Source organism: Anolis sagrei, chromosome Y (genome assembly GCF_037176765.1).
Source record: "Anolis sagrei isolate rAnoSag1 chromosome Y, rAnoSag1.mat, whole genome shotgun sequence".
Taxonomy (NCBI): domain Eukaryota; kingdom Metazoa; phylum Chordata; class Lepidosauria; order Squamata; family Dactyloidae; genus Anolis; species Anolis sagrei.
The window spans coordinates 66,166,839-66,183,491 of record NC_090035.1 but is presented as its reverse complement, the minus strand read 5'-3'; the positions used below and the strand labels follow the sequence as shown (position 1 = coordinate 66,183,491).

The window sequence follows — 16,653 nt, the reverse complement described above, 5'->3', positions numbered from 1 at the left end:
TCTCAAAGGGGGTTTGACTGGATGGCCCACAAGGTCTCTTCCAACTCAATGATTCTATGAAAACATCTGGAGGATCAAAGTTTCATAGAATCTTAGAGCAGGAATCGAAATATCATCTAGTCCAAGTTAAACATAGGCAACTCTCCAAGTTGTTCATCAGAAGGCTTTGTTTCCAGACCTTTAATCAGAGAGCCACTATTGTAAAAGGCCTATCCAAGATGGTGAACCTATGTTTGCATCACATTTCAGCACTTTGGATAGCTACTTTAAACTTCCTTTTCTTCAATGCTCAAACAGCAGTCACAAACCCACAGCAGATGCCCATCTGTTCTTATACAGTTTAAAGTGATACCTGAAAAAAACCCGAAGATAGATGTCATCAGAGATTTTGGAATAAAAATGAAGTCGCAGTGAATGACATGGTCCCAGTCCACTGACCACACCAAAGCTATGATGGCAGAGAGGAGGCCCAATGTCATGAAGCTTCGCGTGATATCCACGAAAACTTTAAAAAAAGAAGAGAGTGTAAAACATTATTGTATATAATTCCAGGCTTTTATCTTCCATCTCCTGCAGGTGAAGAGATTTTGGAGGTTAAACATCTGGAGAAGATGTTGTCAAAACCAATTAGATTTAATCAATCCTTAATCCTATCAATCTTTGATCAGACTTAATCAATTCAGATTAAACTGGATACTTCCCAGTTTGGGAAGAGGAATCACTTGATTTGATGTCAGGGTGGACAATTCTGAGAGCCTAAAGGGTTGCATTAGCCCACTGAGATCTTAGAAAATCCACTGCATCCATATAACTACCCAAAAGTACATTTTGTCCCAGTGTCACCAATCTTCCAAGAGATAAAGTATTTTATGTTTCACCACACTGGGCCATCTTAGCAGGGGATCACAAGTCACATCCATCTAGTTTAGAAAAGAAAAAAAAAACGTTTGCCTGAGCCTAAAATGGTCTCTGGGTAGAGACACAAAATATGGTGAAAATGCCCTCAATTTCCCTAGAATGCCTGAGATTTTTTTAAAAAAAATCTTTTGACCACCTTGGGGACACAAAAATAGCTTTGTTAGTCACGTGTGACCCATAGGTAAGATTTTGACCAGGCCAAATTTAATGTATGTTTATAGGACTCAATCCTAGGAATGGCTATAACCCTAATATAACCCTGAAATCTGCTACCTGAAATGAGGACTGTCTCTGCATCCCCCCAGAGCATTGAACATGCTGCATGAGGACCTGAGAGAGGCACCTTCTTTTACCTTGGCAACACTCTCATGGAATGGCTTCCAATTGGTGCTCACACTGGTTTCCTTTAGGCACAGAGTGAAGATCTGACTGTTCTCCAAAGTTTCAGATAACTTTCACTGATTTTAACTATTTTTAGTAGTTTGAGCAACAGGTAAAAACCTGTATGTCTTCCTGAGATCTTTTGATATAGGCTGGAATAGCAATATAAAAACAACAAGGATACTATTACTCAGTCATCATCATAATCTTCATCTTGCTCCCATAGTATTAATTCTAACATTTCTCAGTAAGGTATTTTATCTGCTCCTGATATTGATTCATATTTTAGAAGATATATGGAAAGGTTTATCATCTTGGAGTATATATTACATTTCAGACTAAAGCCCAAACTGTATTTTCCTTCTTTGCTAACATAGAAGACCTCAACCACTGCCCCTAGAAGGATCACATTATTTTCCTTGTGAATCATAAGAGACACATTATAATGTTGACGGGGGGGGGGGGGGGGGACGACGGGGACCCTACCCAGGTGAAGTCTTCAAATATCTCTCTTGTTTTATGGACAGAAAAATTGGATGAAGTTTTACCGAGTGGATACTAAATCTTCCAGCAGTTTCCAGAAGTAACTGTCATGACAAAGTGGTCACCACTTTGAATCCTTATTTTTCGTCAACACCCCCAGTATTCTTCACCTGATAACAATGGGAGATCCTGTTTTAAAATAGTAGCCATTTTCAAGTTCTGCCCTGATCCTAGGCTGGTTCCCATGCATTGAAGACGAGAGTATAGTGGGAAATCTAGCAATATGGCCTTTTTTTCTCAATTGCGAAAGAGGGATAAGAGCTGGCATTTTGTGGTGACTTGAGCCCTGGGCTACAACTCAGGGGACCAAGCTTGGGTGCCCACTCAGCCATGGAAGACCACTGGGTCATCTTGAGCAAGTCATACATCTTTGGCCTTTAAGGGAAAAACCGGCAAACATCCTTTGAATAGATCTGGTCAAGAAAACAACTCAAACAGAGCTATTGAAAGCCAACTTGAAAGCATATAATGGCAACAATAATGGAGAAGTGCAACATCTGTAAGGCTATAATCTGTGAGTTTGAGATTTTTCTCATATTTTTAAAATATGGGGAAACTGGCAAATGCTTATCAAAAACATACAACAACAGAGTTCACACCTCTCCCTGGAAACTCTTTGATATTACCCCATATACCATACCATTAATGGAAGGCAAGGGGTCACAGTGGCCAACGTCTGAGCAGGTAACCCATAGTCCAGCACTATAAATTTCAAGGTTAGGGTTAAACCATGTCCAGCCATGAGAAATGTGGGTAGCTGTGAGCAGGACAACAATAAACAAGGAAAGGGAAAAACTGAAGATCCTGTAGGGGTTCATCTGGCCTCGTAGAACAACTGGTTTCCCTTTCACCGGATCCTTTCTTTGTCTTAATAGCAGCCTTAAATGGCAGAGAGAAAGAACAGGGAGAACAGGGAGAAATGACCCAGCATGGTTTCTCCAGTCTGTGACAGCCAACTGTCATGGAACTTCCATTCTGGTGCTGGAACTTGTAGGGAAAGGTTGATAAGACATGACTTGTTTCTCTCTGCCCAATTCAACACTTAGGGCCCTTCCACACAGCCCTATATCCCAGAATATAAAGGCAGAAAATCCCCCAATATTTGCTTTGAGCTGGGTTGTTTGAGTCTACACTCTAATGTGGGATTTTCTGCCTTGATATTCTGTGATATATGGATGTGTGGAAGGGCCCTTAAATACAAAGAATTGGTTTCAATTCTCTTGAGTGTGGCACAGTTGGAAATTGCATTGGAAACACGCTACTTGGATACTTTCTTCTTGGATTAAAACAGTTTAGTCCAGTGTTTCCCAACCTTCCTAATGCCATGACCCCTTAATACAGTTCCTTGTACCATAACCCCAACCATAACATTATTTTTGTTGCTACTTCACAACTGTCATTTTGCTGCTGTTATGAATCATCATGCAAATATCTGATATGTAGGATGTATTTTCATACACTAGACCAAATTTGGCACAAATACCCAATACACCAAAATTTGAATAATAGTGGGATTGCAGGCGGGGGGGGGGGGGGGGGGAATCAATTTTGTCATTTGGGAGTTGCTGGGATTTATAGTTCATCTACAATCAAAGATCATTCTGAACTCCACAAATGATGGAATTGAACCAAACTTGGCATACAGAACTCCAAAGACAAACAGAAAATACTAGAAGGGTTTGGTGGGCATTGACCTTGAGTTTTGGAGTTGTAATTCATCCACATCCAGAGAGCACTGTGGACTCAAACAATTATTTATGTATCATGTCAGTTGCAACCAGACAGATTGTATTACATTTTTAACAGAACAAACAAACAGACAAAACACAAAGTTTGCAAGCTTGGTATTCTATTAAATGTCCTTTGACCAGTATCTGGCCACTTGGAGTGCCTCTGGTGTTGCTGCAAGAAGGTCCTCCATTGTGCATGTGGCAGGGCTCAGGGTGCATTGCAGCAGGGGGTGAGTGGTTTGCTCTTCTCCACAAACAATGATGGATCTAGACCAAACTTGGCATAAATACTCAACATGCCGAAATGTGAACACTGCTGGAGTTTGGGGAAAATAGACCTTCACATTTGGGAGTTGTAGTTGCTGGGATTTATCGTTCACCTACAATCACAGAACATTCTGAACCCCACCAATGATAGAATTGGGCCAAACTTTCCACACAGAACCCCCATGACCAACAGAAAATACTGTTTTCTGATGGCATTTGGCGACCCCTCTTACACCCCCTCGCGATCCCCATAGGGGTCCCAACCCTCAGGCTGAGAAATTCTGGTTTAGTCCATTGCCCAGAGAAAAATCTAACCTATCAGATAAAGGCATCAAAAGGACACACAGATGGAGACCCAATTGCTTTGAATTTTTATCATTTTATTATAGATACAATATATTATAGAACAACATTTGGGCTGTTTGGCTAACCCATTGTAACTATTCATAACAGGATAAGGCACATGTAAATAATATATTTATGCTCATTGATACTGAACCCAGAATATCAAGACAGAAAATCCCACAATACCTGCTTTGAACTTGGTAATCTGAATCCACACTGCCATATATTCCAGTTCAAAGCAAATAATGTGGGATTTTATTCAGCTCCGTGGAAGGGGCCACAGAGAGCTTGAACATTAATTGTTACCGGTAATTTCTTTTGGGTTTTGGTTCAATCTCTCCCCTCCTTTCCCCCCCTTGTCTTATTCAGTCTGTTTATTCTTAATAGCTGATTTGTTTTTAAAAGTGACTTGCCCCTAGATCACTTTTAAAGACATTAGATCCTAATTTGGTCATGGTCTGGGGATTCTAGGAGCTTTACTCCTAAAAATAATAGGTCTTTAGCTCTGCACCAGGCCATTGGGTTTTTTTCCCTAGCTAGTGAAGGGATGGAGAAAAACTAAGTGGGTCTTTCTGCATGTTATGCTTTCTAGATAAATAATTTAATTTCTTGACATGTTTTCTTGCGGAAAATATTGGCCAACGCGTTGTAAATGCCAATAAGTTACACCAGGTATGGGCAAACCCAGGCACGGGGGCCAAATGTGGCCCCTTGAGCTGTTTTCTCAGGCCCTCCTCCCTCTCACCATCCTATCCTTCCATCTTTCTTTCCTTTCCTCCCTCTTTCTCCTTCCCTTCCACCCTTTTGTCCTTACTTCCTCTCTTTCCTTCCTCTTTCCCTTCCTTCCCTCCCTCTTTCTTCCTCCTTCCATTCCCTTTCTCCCTTTCATCCTGCCTTCCTTCTCTCTTTCTTTCCTCCTTCCCTCCCTTCCATTCTTCCTTTTCCACACTTCCATCATTTCTTTCCTCTTGCCCTCTTTCTCCTTCCTTCCTTTCATCCATCTTTCCTCCCTTCTCTCTTTCCCCCTCCCTTCCCTCCCTCTCTTCCCTCCCTCTTTCTCCCTCCCTCCATTCCCTTCCTCCCTTTTGTCCTTCCTTCCCTTTAGTCTTTCCTTCTTTTTTTCCCTCCCTCCCTTCCTTCCTTCCCTTCCTTCCAGCTATCCGTCCATCCAGCTATCCATCCATCTATCTCTTCCTCCCTCCCTTCCTTCTCCTTCTCCTTCCTCCTTTCCTCCTGGGGGATGTTTAGCTGGGAGAAGGGAAGGTAGAGAGGGAAGTTGAGAACCATGTTTCAAGCTTTAAAGGTTGTCCCATTGAGGAGGAGGGGGAAACAGACTTACTTCTGCTCTAGAGACCAGGGCACAAAAGAGCAATGGTTTCAAATGGCAGGGAAAGAGATTCGATTGAAAAGATTAGGAAGAACTTCCTGAGAGTAAGAGCTGTTGGAGAGTGGCATAGGCTGCCTCAGTGTGTGGTGGAATCTTCTTCTCTGGAGGCTTTTCCTCCTCCAGAGGCTGTTTATCGGGAGTGCTTTGATTGTGCCTTCTTGCATGGCAGGGGTTTGGACTGGATGGCCCTTGGGGGTCTCTTCCAAGTCTAGGATTCAATATTAGTAGTAGGCAATATGGTGTCTAATGGATACACCTTTTCTCTCCATTCACCATCTCATCCTGATCAAGTCTAACCTTTTTGGGATCCAAACATTTCCCATCTTTCCTTCACTTTCTGCCTCTGAAAAAAAAGAGGAAGGGTAGGAAAGGGCAGGGAGGAGACTTGGGGACCCCCCCCCCCCAACCCACTCACTCTTATCCGGCCCTCCATGCAACCCCCTGGTTAGAAAGTTTGCCCATGTCTGAGTTGCACTGTGCATGCAGGGCCAATTATTTGTTATAGGACAACAGACAAACCAGACTGAGCATATGGTAAATGATGCCTGTTTGTCATAGTACATGCTTTTCCTCAGATACATATATTGTACCCAGAGTGCTTTGTTTTCTGATTGATCACTGAAAGACAAATTGGCAAGGCTTAGTCATTATGACTAGTTGCTAATGCACAGATCTCTGATGAATCTTTGTTTTAAGGGCCAGAATTGGATGAAAAATATTTTCATATTTAATTTAACTTTATGTAATTCGAATGTTTGAGCTGTTGGGGCAAATTCATCTGCAGAAAGTTTGAACAGCAGGCTTGAATTCCACATTCTTTCCAACCATGCCCAGCTTTCTGTCTTCAGTTTCTTGGAATAACTGTTACCAGTTCATCTTCTTCATTGAATAATCTTTGATGAATGACTGCTAAAAGGCCTGTTGGGATGATAAAGAATGAAAGTGAAAGTTGAAGGGAGATTCTCAGGAACTTTGAATATTACAGTTATTTTCAAACATATTTATCAATTTGTGTTAATCTCCACTTTTTCCCCATAAAAGGAATTCAAAATAGCTCAATTCTACTTCTCCAATAGTTTTGAAAGTGGTCCCACTTGCAGCCAAGCAAAACTTATAGTGTGTGTGTGGGGGCGGGGGGAGGTTAAATGACCCCATGAAGGAGCCAGACTTGGTTGGGGCCAACTGGTTTGCTGGCCCATTCATGCAAGGGGACAGAGCAACAAGTTGGAGGGGGTGGCTCTGTTTCCCCCTTCCAGTTTGTCTCGTGTCAGTGTGACCCACCTTCCCACCTTATGGATGTCAGAGTTGCATTAGTGGCCTGCAGAATGTCTCAGCCCCTGTTACTCTCAGTATGATAAAAAAGCTCAAAAAATACACATGAGTCTGTTCTTTAAGTAGAAACAAAATATAGTTCTATTCACTGTAGATCAAAAACACCAAGCAAAACAGAAGAATTGTTCTAACCAATATACAACAAACAATATCTCTGGTGAGTCTTCTTCTTTACATGTCAATATGCAAACATATAGCAAAATAATACAGGAAGAGGGGCCGACCAAGGGCAAGATGGATGGATGGCATCCTTGAAGTGACTGGACTGACCTTGAAGGAGCTGGGGGTGGTGACGGCTGACAGGGAGCTCTGGCGTGGACTGGTCCATGAGGTCACGAAGAGTCGGAGACAACTGAACGAATGAACAACAACAGAATGTCCTTATCTTGCCATAAACAAGCAGTTTCTCTAGCACTCCAAACTTCTTCAATCTTCAGCTTCAGGACGCTGCGTAACCTCTCCCAGCAACAGCCAAAGGTTTCTTCAACTCAAAACAAACCATCAAGCTAAACGCAAAACTCAAAAACTTGCAAACCTAGTGCCTTGTTATATGCACCCAATTAACTTGTGGCAGCTGTAACAGAAAAGGTTCTGATCCTCTGATCCTTAGAAAAAGCCTGTTGTGAACCCCTAAGAGCAACAATGGACAGTGTGAGTATAGACTGGTCGCACAAGGGCCAGGTAGGAATCTTTCACCTTCCCCATATTGTTTCTGATCGGTGCAGGAATTGGCTTTGCAATTGTGTCATTTAAATAGGTTTCCTTGAGTCATTAATAAGATTCCAAGGCATGATAAAGGTTAAGTAGTCATTGTAGGCACTGTGGTACCCCCACCTTAAGGGGTGTAGGGTGGAAGGGGTGAAGCCAAAAAGTCCCTATAAGTTTCATAAAATGGGAAAATTGGGGCTGGATTGAGGGTTCTCACTCTAAAAAAATCCTATGGTTTGGGAGAGAGCACTCTCAGGATGTCCTTCCAACTACGATCCCAATATACACTCAACCTGTCCAGACATAAGTCATTTTCAGTTTCTCTCTTGAGGGATCTATACCATAGAATTAATGCAGTCTGGCACTGCTTTGTGTTGTGACTCAATCATATGGAATCATGACAGGTGTGGTTTTATGTGGTCTTTAGCCTCCTCTGCCGAAGAGCGCTGGTGTCTCACTAAACTACCACTGCCACGATTCCATAGCATTGAGTCATGACAGTTCAATTGGTGTCAAACTGCATTCTTTTGACAGTGTAGATGCACTCCAAGTCTCTAACTCACCTGCAATAAGAGAGGAAGGAAAGGTAAACCAGGCAACCTTGAAACACCATCCACGGGATTCGGCAGGGACATCACTAGTGAAGTACCCTGTATATATAGACATTGCTACCATCACTGCAATTGCTAGGAAGAAGCAAATGGAGAAAGGTTAGTGGTGAAGTGGTGACTTTTGAAATGCCTGAGCTCATTGTTATGATACACAATACATATCTAATTTTTCACAGAACATGGCTTTTGCAAAGCTACTCATAACCACTATTGTGCAGAGTCCAAAGAAATTATTGATTCCAAAACTAGTCCTTACCAATCATTATGGTTATTATTTCTACAAACTTTGCTTCCTAGTTATATTTCTGCTTTGTGGCAGGAGGTTGGACTGGATGGCCCACGAGGTCTCTTCCAACTCAATTATTTTATGATTCGATGATTCTGTAAAGGTTGAGAAAATCTGACTTTCCCAAAGTCATACAGTCCGTTTCCATGGCTGAGCTGGGATTTGGACCCTGGTCTTTCAGAGTCCTAGATCTATACTCAAACTCCTACTCATGGTTCTCATGAAACAGAACCATTTTTTCCCATGGGAAGCTTCCATTGCTGCAATAACCTCTTTCCTGTTGGGCTTTCCCCTCCAGATGAGTAGAGAGAAGGGTGATGGGAACAATTACATCCCATGTGAGATTCCGTCTGTCGGAGATTACTATCTTCCATGTCTATACAGTTTCATGCTACTTTAATTGTCACAACCACATCCTATGGAATCTTGGGACATGTAGTTTGGTGAGGCACCAGGATATTATTTGTTATTTACAGTATTTATATTCTGCCCTTCTCACCCCACAGGAGACTCAGGGCAGATTACAATGCACATATACATGGCAAACATTCAATGTCGTAGACATACAACATATATAGACAGACACAGAGGCAATTTAACATTCCAGCTTTCCGGCTTTATGAGGGTATGCTCAATTCCGGCCACAGAGGGAGCTGTTGCTTTACCGTCCACTTGTGACACCGAGTCCTTGATGGAATACTTCCTTATTTGTATGCATACTGCTGGAAGGTTTGATGGTGACATAAATGAGTTAAATTAGCCTCCCCGCATAAAGTGGTACCTAAATTTCCTACTTGACAGAAGCAACTGTCTTTCATACTACATAGGTCAACAGCAAGCTAGACTATTAATGGTCAGGAGCTTACTCCGACCCGGGGTTGGCTTCAAACTCATGACCTCTTGGTCAGTAGCGATTTAATGCAGTTGGCTACTAACTAGCTGCGCAACAGCCCGGTCCAATATTCTCACAACAAGCCTTTAAAACCAGGAAAGATTAGTAGAATAGATATTGGCCAGTAGATAAACAAACTTACAGGTGACATGCCTTGTAAAACCATAACTGGACCTCACCCAATTGAGCAACTTTTGGCCAGTTTCCAATCTTCCCTTTTTTGGGCAAAGTTCTGGAATGAGTGGTTGTCTTGCAGCTCCAGGGGTTCTTGGAAGACACTGATTATCTCGATCTGGCACAGTCTGGCTTGAGGCTGGGACATGGTACCGAGACATCCTTGGCTGCCTTAGTAGATGATCTATGCTGGGAACTAGACGGGGGAGTATGTCCCTGTTAGTTCTGCTGGACCTCTCAGCAGCCTTCGATACTGTTGATCACGGTATCCTTCCGGGATATGGAACTTGGAGGTACTGTTCTGCAGTGACTCCAGTCCTTCTTTGAGGGAGTTACTGGAGGACACCTTCTTACCCTCACAACCATTGACTTGTGGGGTCCCGCAGGGACCAGTACTGTCCCCCATGTTGTTTAACATTTACATGAAGCTGCTGGGAGAGATCATCCAAACTTTTGGGGTCAGATGTCATCTGTACGCAGATGATGTTCAGCTTTATCACTCCTTACCACCTGTCACTAAGAAGGTTGTTCAGATCCTGAATCAGTGCTTGGCAGCAGTGACAGTCTGGATGGGAGCGAACAAATTGAAACTGAATCCAGACAAAACAGAGGTCCTCCTGGTCAGTTGCAAGACCAAACAGGGCATAGGGTTACAGCCTGTGCTGGATGGGGTTACACTCGACTTGAAGACACAGGTTCTCAGCTTGAGAGTGATCCTGGACTCATCACTGAGCCTGAAACCCCAGGTCTCGGTGGAAGCTGGGAGAGTTTTTGCACAACTAAAACTTGTGCACCGGTTGTGCCCATATCTTGAGAAGTCTGACTTAGCCACAGTGGTCCATGCTCTTGTTACATCCCAAATAGCCTATTGCAACACACTCTATGTGGGGTTTCCTTTGAAGACTGCCCAGAAGCTCCAACTAGTCCAATGGTTGACAGCCAGATTACTCACCAGAGTGGCATACAGGTAGCATACAATCCCTCTGTTACACAAGCTCCACTGGCTGCCAATCTGCTACCAAGCACAATTCAAAGTGCTGGTCTTTAAAGCCCTTAATGGTTCTGGCCCAGACTACCTGTCAGAACTTTTCTCCCATTATGAACCATCACAAAGTTTCAGATCAGCTGGAGAGGCCCTGCTCTCGATCCCACCACCATCACAAATGCAACTGGTGGGGACGAGAAACTGGGCCTTCTCAGTGCTGGCCTCTCGTCTGTGGAACTCCCTCCTCAGTGACATCAGATTGGTTACCTCCCTCCTGTCTTTTAGAAAGAAACTCAAAACCTGGTTATGGGACCAAGCATTTGAACAGCAGCAATTGGGAATAAGACTTAATGCGATATAGAATCATAAAGTTGGAAGAGACCTCATGGGCCATCCAGTCCAAACCCCTGTCAAGAAGCAGGAAAATCGCATTCAAAGCATGCCCAACAGATGGCCATCCAGACTCTGTTTAAAAGCTCCAAAGAAGGAACCTCCACCACACTCTGAGACAGAGAGTTCCACTGCTGAATGGCTCTCACAGCCAGGAAGTTCTTCCTAATGTTCAGTTGGAATCTCCTTTCTTGTAGTTTGAAGCCATTGTTCTTTGTCCTAGTCTCCAGGACAGCAGAAAACAAGCTTGCTCCCTCCTCCCTATGACTTCCTCTCACATATTTATGCATGGCTATCATGTCTTCTCTCAGCCTTCTCTTCTTCAGGCTAAACATACCCAGCTCTTTAAGCTGCTCCTCATAGGGCTTGCTCTCCAGACTCTTGATCATTTTAGTCACCCTCCTCTGGACACAGTCCAGCTTGTCCATATGTTCGACAATGGACTGTCCCAAACACTGATTTTAAACTGGCATGATTTAAATCAAATGTTTCTTAATGTGATGTATTTTAATGAACTGTTTCAAAATGTGTTTTATGATTGTGGTTAACATTTGAATGTTGTTAAGCTGCTCTGAGCCGCCCCCATCCCACCCCAGCCGGGGTGTGTGTGTGAGAAGGACGGTGTACAAATGTATGAAATAAATAAATAGTGTTATGGCTAGTGTGATAAGAAAACCATGTTACTACAGGTACCTTCTATGATGCATGATCCATCTATATTCTTGACTGACACTTTGAAGAAAAAAATCAGCAAAAAGACGACAACGATGCCACATTCAAATGATGCTGAAAGTGTAAGCAGGATCACAACAGAATCATAGAGGTCTGCAAAAAACAAAAACAAAAAATGAGCAGCTTTTTTTTTTTTGCTTATCTGATTGATTGATTGACTGGTTGATGGATGTCCATCCAGTTTGTCCTCATAGAAACTGAAAGCAGCTAACAGGTCCCAGCCTATTGCAATTATCTCATATTACAACCCTAAAAAATCACAAATTACAAATATTGAACATGAGGAACAGAATTCACCAAGAGTTACAAATGCATAACAAAAAAATCACAGATTTGGGACTAGCTTCTATTCACAATCCATGCACAAATCTACTAGTTTAAGGAATAACTAGGGACCATGAAGTCCTTCAGTGTCCACTTACTGGGTATCATCTGTGATGAATGACAGGGATCTATTTCCCTGTCCCTTGGAAAGCAGTTGATGTGTTCTCACCCATCAATCTCCAGTTGTAAGAATATATTGTGATAGAGATCGTGTTTCTGGATGTTATACTAGAGATCCTTCACAAGAGTGTATAGCATTATTTCTCAACCTTCCTAATGCTGCAACCTCATAATACAGTTCCTTATCTTGTGGTGACCACTGTGAAGATCCCTTACCTTGCCAGCGTGGGTGGCAGGGCCTAGGAGAGGCAGGCTAGTTAGTTTCAGCTTAGAAGGCCTGGCAGAGGGCAGCAGGAGCCATCTTAGTTTAGGGAAAACTCCAGTTCAGAGAGGGGGAGTGGCCTAGGCCTGAGCCAGCCTGGAAACAGCCAGGATTGGTTTGTTAAAGGGGGGGCGGAGTTGGACTGTTTGGAGGGAAAGAAAGAAGCTGTTTTAGTCAGAGTCAGTCTGGTTGATGTTAGAGTTAGAGCAGGATTACAGTTTTAGGAGTTCGTGATTAGAATAGGCAGTTTGCCTGAAGTTTGCCAGCCAAGTGAACGGTGGCAAACTGGGTACAGCTATTTAGGGAAGAAATAGCTGGGTTTTGTAGTAGTAACTGTAACAAAGAAAGAACCATTCTCAGGCAACCGTTACGCTTCCAAGAACAAGAACATTTTTATCTGTAACAGCCAAGCTTATTTAACCGCATTCACTTCATTCTGTACTATATTAAATAAACTTTCCTTGTTATTTTTGAACTTCAGCCTGAGTCCAGTATACATTTGTGGGTTTAGTCCCTTTTCCTTTTTAAATCAACCTCATCTGTTTTCCTTCAAAGAAGCCATTTAGAAGACACAGTACTTGGTGGTCCTAGAAGTGATTTTAATATCTTTAAATAGCTAGAGGGTTCCTGTTCATTTAGTTTATGGTGGCAGCGAAAGTTTAAACAGAGAGACATCTCCTCAAACGTTCTATAGGTGCCAGTGAATTCTTTATTAAAGGAAGGACAGTTGGTGGGATCTGTTTGCCCCCTGTCCAGTTATATTGATTGGTGCCATATCGTAAAGGAGTCTTTATAATTTGGTGTCAGATGGTGGGATTGATCGTATTGCCATCTGCGTAGCCTATTATAACCACCAACCATAAAATTATTTTCGTTGCTATTTCACAACTGTAATTTTGCTAATGTTATGAATCATAATGTAAATATTGAATATGTAGGATGTTTTTTCAATCACTGGACCAAATCAAGCATACATTCCCGATACGCTCAAGGTGGAGTTTGGGGGGTGATTTTGCCATTTGGGAGTTGCAGTTGCTGGGATTTATAGTTCACCTACATTCAAAGAGCATTCTGAACTCCATCAATGATGGAATCAAACCAAACTTGGCACACAGACCTCCCATGACCAACAGAAAATACTGGAAGGGTTTGGCGGGCATGGACCTTGAGTTTTGGACTTGTAGTTCACCTACATACAGAGAGCACTCAAACAATGGTGAATCTGGACCAAATTTGGCATGAATACTCTATATGCCCAAATGTGAACACTGGTAGAGTTTGGGGAAAATAGACCTTGACATTTGGGAGTTGTAGTTGCTGGGATTAATAGTTCACTAGGGGCGGCTCAACCCATTACACAAAGTAAGCATTTGCAATATAGTTGATTTTGCCCAGGGACGCTCTTGGGGTAAAATAGACCTTGACATATGCGAGTTGTAGTTACTGGGATGTATAGTTCACCTACAATCAAAGGCATTCTGAACCCTACCAATGATGGAATTGAACCAAATATGGCACACAGAACTCCCACGACGAACACAAAATATATTTCAGTGATTGGTTGGGGGGAGGGGGGCACCAAAATACTGTTTGCTTACTGTTGAAAATTACCTAGGGCCGCCTCTGTAGTTCACCTACAATCAAAGAGCATTCTGAACTTAACCAATGATAAAATTGGGTCAAACTATCCACACAGAAACCTTATGACTACCAGAAAATACTGTGCTTTCTGATGGTCTTTGGTGATCCCTCTCCCGCCCCCTTGTGACCCTCCTCCAGGGCAGTTTTTAATTCCCTACCGATTCATTCTCAAAGGAAGCAACACATAATTTTTACAATTTTCTTCCACTAGTGAGTTTTGCAGTTTGCGTATGTGCAAAATTTTAACATAGTATTTTTGCACAGAAAATGCCCCCCACTCATAGGAAAGGGTTTTTTTCTGTGTGGAAAGTCCTGTTTCCTCAACCAAGAATTAAAAAAAAATATTTTCTCAGATTTCTTTCATCAGCGTTTAAAATGTTGTAAAACATTTTAATGATTTTTTTACATTTTGTCAAATCTTCTTCTCATCCTTACAGAATTATGCAGAAGGCTTTTTGTGCATTTGCATCTTAAACTGTACACTTAGGATTATAACAGTATCTAAATTACAGTTATGAAGTAGTAACGAAAGTAATTTTATGGTTGGGGGTCACCACAACATGAGGAATTATATTAAGAGGTTGCGGCATTAGGAAGGTTGAGAACCACTGGTGTAAACATTCTAAAACATTCTAATCATTTTTACATATTGCCAAATCTTCTTTTCATCCTTCCGATATTATGCAGAGGGGGTTTTGTCCTTTTGAATCTTAAACTGTACACCTAGGTGTATACATATCTTTGCTAAAATCTTGATGGCAGCATACACTTGGGCAGGAATCCCATTTATACCAATGGGAGTGCTGTTAGAGACATTACTGAAGATGGTCTTTAACTCTCCATAATGTTTTGTAAGCCTCACAACAGTGCAAATTTTTCAGGTGAGTTTCTTATCTGCTTGTGTACAATCCCAGGAAGGGCCTGATGTCTACTTTTCTACCATACTCTTTTTTAAAAAAAATAAATTTTTATTTGGTATAAAGAAGAATATATAATTTCCAAGTAAATTGGGGAAACAATTCGTTTTAAAGAAAAGTGGGAAACGAGAATAGGGGGGGAAAAGAATGCAAACTATGAATATCTAACCAAAATAGGAAGAGAAAAAAGAAAGAAAAGAAGAAGAAAAATCTTGTGACTTCCTTCTAATCCTTCGCGAATTCAACTTTATTATCTATGTAATCTTCCAAATTGTAACTAACGTTCCAAAAAGATGGAAAAAAGGAAAAAAATCGAATTGTCCAATTTTATTATATTGTTCACAATTGGATTTCTTTATTTCTCTTTTCTACATATTCCTCCACCTGTAACCAGTTTGTTTGCTTAATCGGATTTCCTGTGTTCCTCTTTATTAAAAAGATTAATTTGTACATGTCTTTAATTTCAGTTATTTTTTATCCATTGGTCCCTTTCCAGTATTTCCTTCTGTTTCCAAAGTTTCACATAGATTATCCTAGCGGCTGTCATCAAATACATGAACAGAATGTCTTCATTTGAGTCTAATTTTATATCCCCATCAGTGATTCCTAGTAAATAATATTCAGGGGTTTTTTCTACCATACTCTTGAGTCACTTACCTGATCCTCGAGCCACGGATGTGCATTCAAATGGAGAGCAGGATCTCAGCAGACCTTCATGAATAGTGCCAATGGGGGACTCACGAATCACCCAGTAATCACTGAAAATTGTTAAAAATAGCAATGCAGAGCTGAGAGATAGAAAAAAGACAAGACAAAACCTGAGAAGAAGAAGGATTCGAGACATTATAAGCAGCTCTGAAATGAATATTCAGCCACCTTTGATCTGTACTGAAATGCTATCATAGGACAAAATGCAAAAGAAGAAGGAATAGAAGCATGAGCATAATGAAAAGGGAGTGTCCATGAATAGCGGGCAATCATTAGCCTGGAACAAAGTCCTTGTTTTACTAACCAGAGGTTGGATTTTATATACAGTAAAATCTTCTTCTCATCCTTATTATGCAGAATCCCAGAATTTCCCAGACAGAACATCCAGTGGCCAGTGGCCATGTTCTGGTAAATTATGGTTTTTATGAGGTACATGTGTTTCTTTCCAATACAGTGTTTCCTCCCTTATCGCAGGTGTTATGTTCCAGAACCACCCATGAAAAGTGAAAATCCGCAAAGTAGGGACTTTTCCAGTGAATGTTGTAATCTCATGGTTCATCCAAAGTACAACAATTTCCATTTCATCATCTTGGCTTTCACAGAGATTTCAGACTTGATTTTCTCTAAGGGCCCATCCACACAGATCCAAAACATGGGACCTGTCTGGGTTTTTACTGAGTGTGTCAAAACAATACCCTTAGTAAAATGAATTAATTTTAATAATAAAGGTTATTAATTAATTAAATTATTAATTAAATTCCCCCCAGTGCATTCAAAATGCTGAATGAGGACTTGGAAGAGGCACCTTCTCCACTTTGACACCACTCTCATGGAATGCCTTCCCCATCAGGGACCAGTTGCTGACCACACTGGTTTCCTTTAGGCACAGAGTGAACATTTGGCTGTTTTCCAAAGTATGTGGGTCTCACTGATTGATCTCAAATACCCACACATGGTAGTATTTGAGATCAATCTGTTTTAACTTCCTAATCAGGTTGCA

At 41.6% G+C, this 16,653-nt stretch overlaps 1 protein-coding gene across 1 annotated transcript; it reads right to left on the bottom strand.

Annotated features, from left to right (window-relative positions):
- Window positions 1-6,034: 6,034 nt before the first annotated feature.
- Window positions 6,035-15,858, bottom strand: LOC137095180 (epithelial membrane protein 2-like). The gene is made up of 4 exons (XM_067461542.1): window positions 15,603-15,858; window positions 11,643-11,774; window positions 8,175-8,297; window positions 6,035-6,489 (listed from the first exon to the last, which is right to left on the bottom strand). Exons 1-4 carry the CDS (start codon window positions 15,787-15,789, stop codon window positions 6,416-6,418), a joined length of 516 nt encoding a protein of 171 aa, XP_067317643.1. The 5' UTR covers window positions 15,790-15,858; the 3' UTR covers window positions 6,035-6,415.
- Between the last annotated feature and the right edge of the window lie 795 nt (window positions 15,859-16,653).